Raw genomic sequence first — 3,780 nt, 5'->3', positions numbered from 1 at the left:
TCTTAATGATTTAAGAAAGTACTGATACTATTGAAAGTACTGATACTGTTAAAGCATAAATTTGTGTCAAATTCCTTATAATTAGATTTAAGAGCTTAGGAAACTCTTGGACTTACTCTTTTAAACAAAAACCACTTCTAAAACACAACAGATCGTATTTTGGAAAGTATAGGCTCTAATCAAGTTTACAGTCCCTTGTGACAAGTGTTGTCTATTTGTTTTTGGGCCACAACATATATGGTCTTAACTACTCAACATACACATTATATTATTTGAGTTATTACACTTATTGGGCCAGATGTCAAAGCCCGTGTCCTTTCCCTGAGTAAATCAAATGCGGCCACAGAACCATTTATGAAAGTTTACCATTTTAATTTAGAATCATTTTGTATCTCTAGTATTTTTCTTTAATTTATTCAAAAAAGAAAAACAAATATTGTGTAGACACAATTATATGGGCTGATATTAAATTATTAATTATTAGTTAGTATACAATAAAATACATGCATGATTAGTTGATACCCAAGGGACAAAATTCTTGCCCATTTCCGTATCTTGTCCACATACTAAAACATCAAATGCATTTTAAATTATATAATATAATATCTAACAAAATTATATTAAATAGCATACCCAACACATATTACATGCCTTTGCCAGAACATTGATTTTTATGAAGTTCAGATTGATTTTTATAAAATTTAAAATAATTTAAAACAACACACATGGCTAACAAACGAGTACATAATATGTTAATCAAAGTTACATAGTACACTACACTTTCCTAAACCAAATCAAACAATCACAACACAACATAGAACTACCACAAAAACGAACTAAGAAACACACACACAAGATTAATTAGTATTCACATCAGTGATTTTAGTGACCTTGCTTTAATTCGCTTCCGAACTCTCTTGGTTCCATTAACTCCAGACTTGTCATCATCATCCTCTTCTTCGTCCTCAAAAACGCTTAAATCTTCAGTACCATTGGACGAAGAAGGCGTTGCAACAACTTCAATTGTTTTGCTTAATTCTCGAGCTGCTCTCCTTTTTCCCCAGTTGGGTCCGAACCCGGAATAATAGTTAAAAGAATGGTATGGATTCTCTTCCATTTTCGCCTTTTTGGCCCCAGTATTTTTGCCTGATTTAGCAGTATTTTTCTTAGCATCTGGATGAGCAATATGAGAAGCAATAGCAATATAGCTCCTCAGATGAAATTCACAGAATGTTTCTCCTTCTTTAGCCTCTAACCCACAAATCCAATTCCCATTTTCATCCGTTTTCGAACAATAATTAATAACATCCTCCAATTTCACCTCTTCTTCGTCCTCCTCCTCGACCAAACTACGATTTTCGATAATCATTTTCGCAACACTGTAACATACATATATATATGCAACAATACTATCAAAGATTGCTTAGTAGACAAGAACTAGTCCATATATAAATACATTTCATGTTCAAGTTTAATAAATTTTATTCACACACAAGATAAACCCTAATACCGTGTTCCAAGATAAACCCAGCTCAAAACATCCATTAACATCAAAATTAAACACAATGATTCATAGGTTACCTCTCAAAAGGCCCATTTACATCTTCACACAGCCCATTTCCCAAGAAGCTATCGTGTTCTTGGAGCTACATACATAAACACACACCACACTTGAAAAACCAAAACACAAACATACAATAAACCGAAACAGAAATGACCCATCATTTTTATAACTACACAAGCACCATACAATGCAAGATTTGTGGTTTGTAAGTAATAACAAGACATGAGATGACTATAAAACCCTAAAGAATAATGAGAAGAAGTGTAGGAAAAGTAAGAGATATTAGGACTAAAACAAAACGGGGTTTATCAGATCTATGCATATATGATAAATTTAAGTGATTAATGCAAGAAAAAGAGTGAATGAAGGAATGGACTGACCTGAAGTAATGGAGATGAAGGAGATACGACATCCCAGGGAGATTGGTTGAGCTGACAGATGTGAGGTTGCACGGAAGAAGTGAGTCCAGAAGATGAGTTGGAGGAAAGTTGGTTTGTGAATCTTAAGTTTTTTCTGATCCTCATGGTGTGTGTTATTTTGGTTGAAAGGAGATGAGAGAAGCGGGGACAAGAAGAGAGGAAGAGAAGACGGGTAAGATCTAAAACCTTTTTTCTCCTTTCTCTCCCACCTGTGCACTACATATATTACAAATTAGAAATATAATATCTAATTGAGGGTAAGGAGATTTTAGGGAAGTCTTCAAATTAAATTCTTGATTATTAATTAATAATGATAAAATATTTGGAGACTATATTCAAGATTTTTTTTAAGAACAAATGTATTAATTTAATAATAAAAATTCATACAACATCTACATCAATGATCGAGTCGTATAAATAGTAAATTGTAATCATTCTTGTGAAGAGAGAGTTAAACGATACTTTATAAATAATTTTTATATAAATATAAATACACACTTCACGCATTCTCGTTGAATTACTTGTAGCCTCTTACAATCAAAAACTGCGATTTCATACAAAATTTAATCACTAAATCAAGACTCCCGCTTACAATCAAGAAGCTAAAAACAAATCTCTCACCAAGTAGAAAAAAAACCTAAAAATACAAGTCGAAAACTGAAATAAAAACAAACTGAAACAAATTACAATTCAAAAAATTTAAATCTAACAAACGGTTAACTCTCGTATCCAATAAGCACTGTTTGAATCGAAGAAAAAAGCTAACCGAAAATTACGATGATGTAGAACCAGAAAAACAAACCAAACCTAATCAAAATGATTCAAATTCTTCTCTTAAGAGGACGATTGTTGAAAGAAAAAAATCAAACAAAATAAGTTAACGGATTTGAGGGTTTGCATCTGATAAACCGGTTAAACCCCTATCGATTATGGAGTTTAAGAGAGAGGCGGTGCTAAGAGAAAAAAAGAGAGAGTTGAGTTTTTTTCTTCAAGATTTTTCAAAACATTTTGAAGGCAAATATTTAGTTCCTCGTGGTACTTTCATCTTTTTTGTATTAAATTAACACTAGTTTACAATTCGTGTGATTACAAAGATTTTCTTTAAAATTACATATTTTTTAATTTAATTTAAACTGATTTAATAGAATTAAATAGGGAAAATGAATTTTTTCGTCATCCAACTTATCGTATTTTTAGGAACTTACCATTTAACTATTTTTTTTTCTTTTACTAACTAATGTTAGGTTCATATTTGTTTTTAGTCACTAACGTTAGGTTCAGATTTGATTATTAACATTATGTCAATTTTTGGTAGCATTATTAAAATATAGTGGCGGTCTGTAATATTTTAATGATTTGGCATATAGCTTTATATATACTCCATATGTCCCCCAAGATGTTTACCTTGGTGATGAGAGTTTGACAAGCATTTTAAGACTCCTAAAAGATGTAGTTTCATGAATTATTTTTAATTTTTTTTCTTTTAAATAATAATTTAACGTTTAAATTTTTATATACAAAAAAAATCTTAAAAATAAGTTATAAACTATGTTTGTATAATAAATATCTTGTGAGAGTTGTTTGATTTAATACAAAATTCACATTATTACAACATTATTATATTTTTGTGTTTATATATATACTTGTTTCACAATTCTATTAGAATGGATAGGTTTATAATTTTGATTTTGGGTCGGTAAGAGTTGCATGAATGAGTTGTGATTGGTGATTTTATTGAGTTTTTGAAAGTGTCGTTTGGTAAAATATTGATATGTAATTTTTTATTTTTTTATAAGT

General features: G+C 30.4%; 1 protein-coding gene across 1 annotated transcript; it reads right to left on the bottom strand.

Moving 5' to 3' along the window:
• Window positions 1-668: 668 nt before the first annotated feature.
• On the bottom strand, window positions 669-2,197 carry LOC141692513 (uncharacterized). The gene is made up of 3 exons (XM_074497380.1): window positions 1,945-2,197; window positions 1,582-1,646; window positions 669-1,379 (listed from the first exon to the last, which is right to left on the bottom strand). The coding sequence occupies exons 1-3, from the start codon at window positions 2,086-2,088 to the stop codon at window positions 869-871; spliced, it is 720 nt and encodes a 239-aa protein (XP_074353481.1). The 5' UTR covers window positions 2,089-2,197; the 3' UTR covers window positions 669-868.
• Window positions 2,198-3,780: the final 1,583 nt, after the last annotated feature.

Source organism: Apium graveolens, chromosome 10 (genome assembly GCF_009905375.1).
Source record: "Apium graveolens cultivar Ventura chromosome 10, ASM990537v1, whole genome shotgun sequence".
Classification (NCBI taxonomy): domain Eukaryota; kingdom Viridiplantae; phylum Streptophyta; class Magnoliopsida; order Apiales; family Apiaceae; genus Apium; species Apium graveolens.
This window is presented reverse-complemented; position numbering and strand designations above follow the sequence as displayed.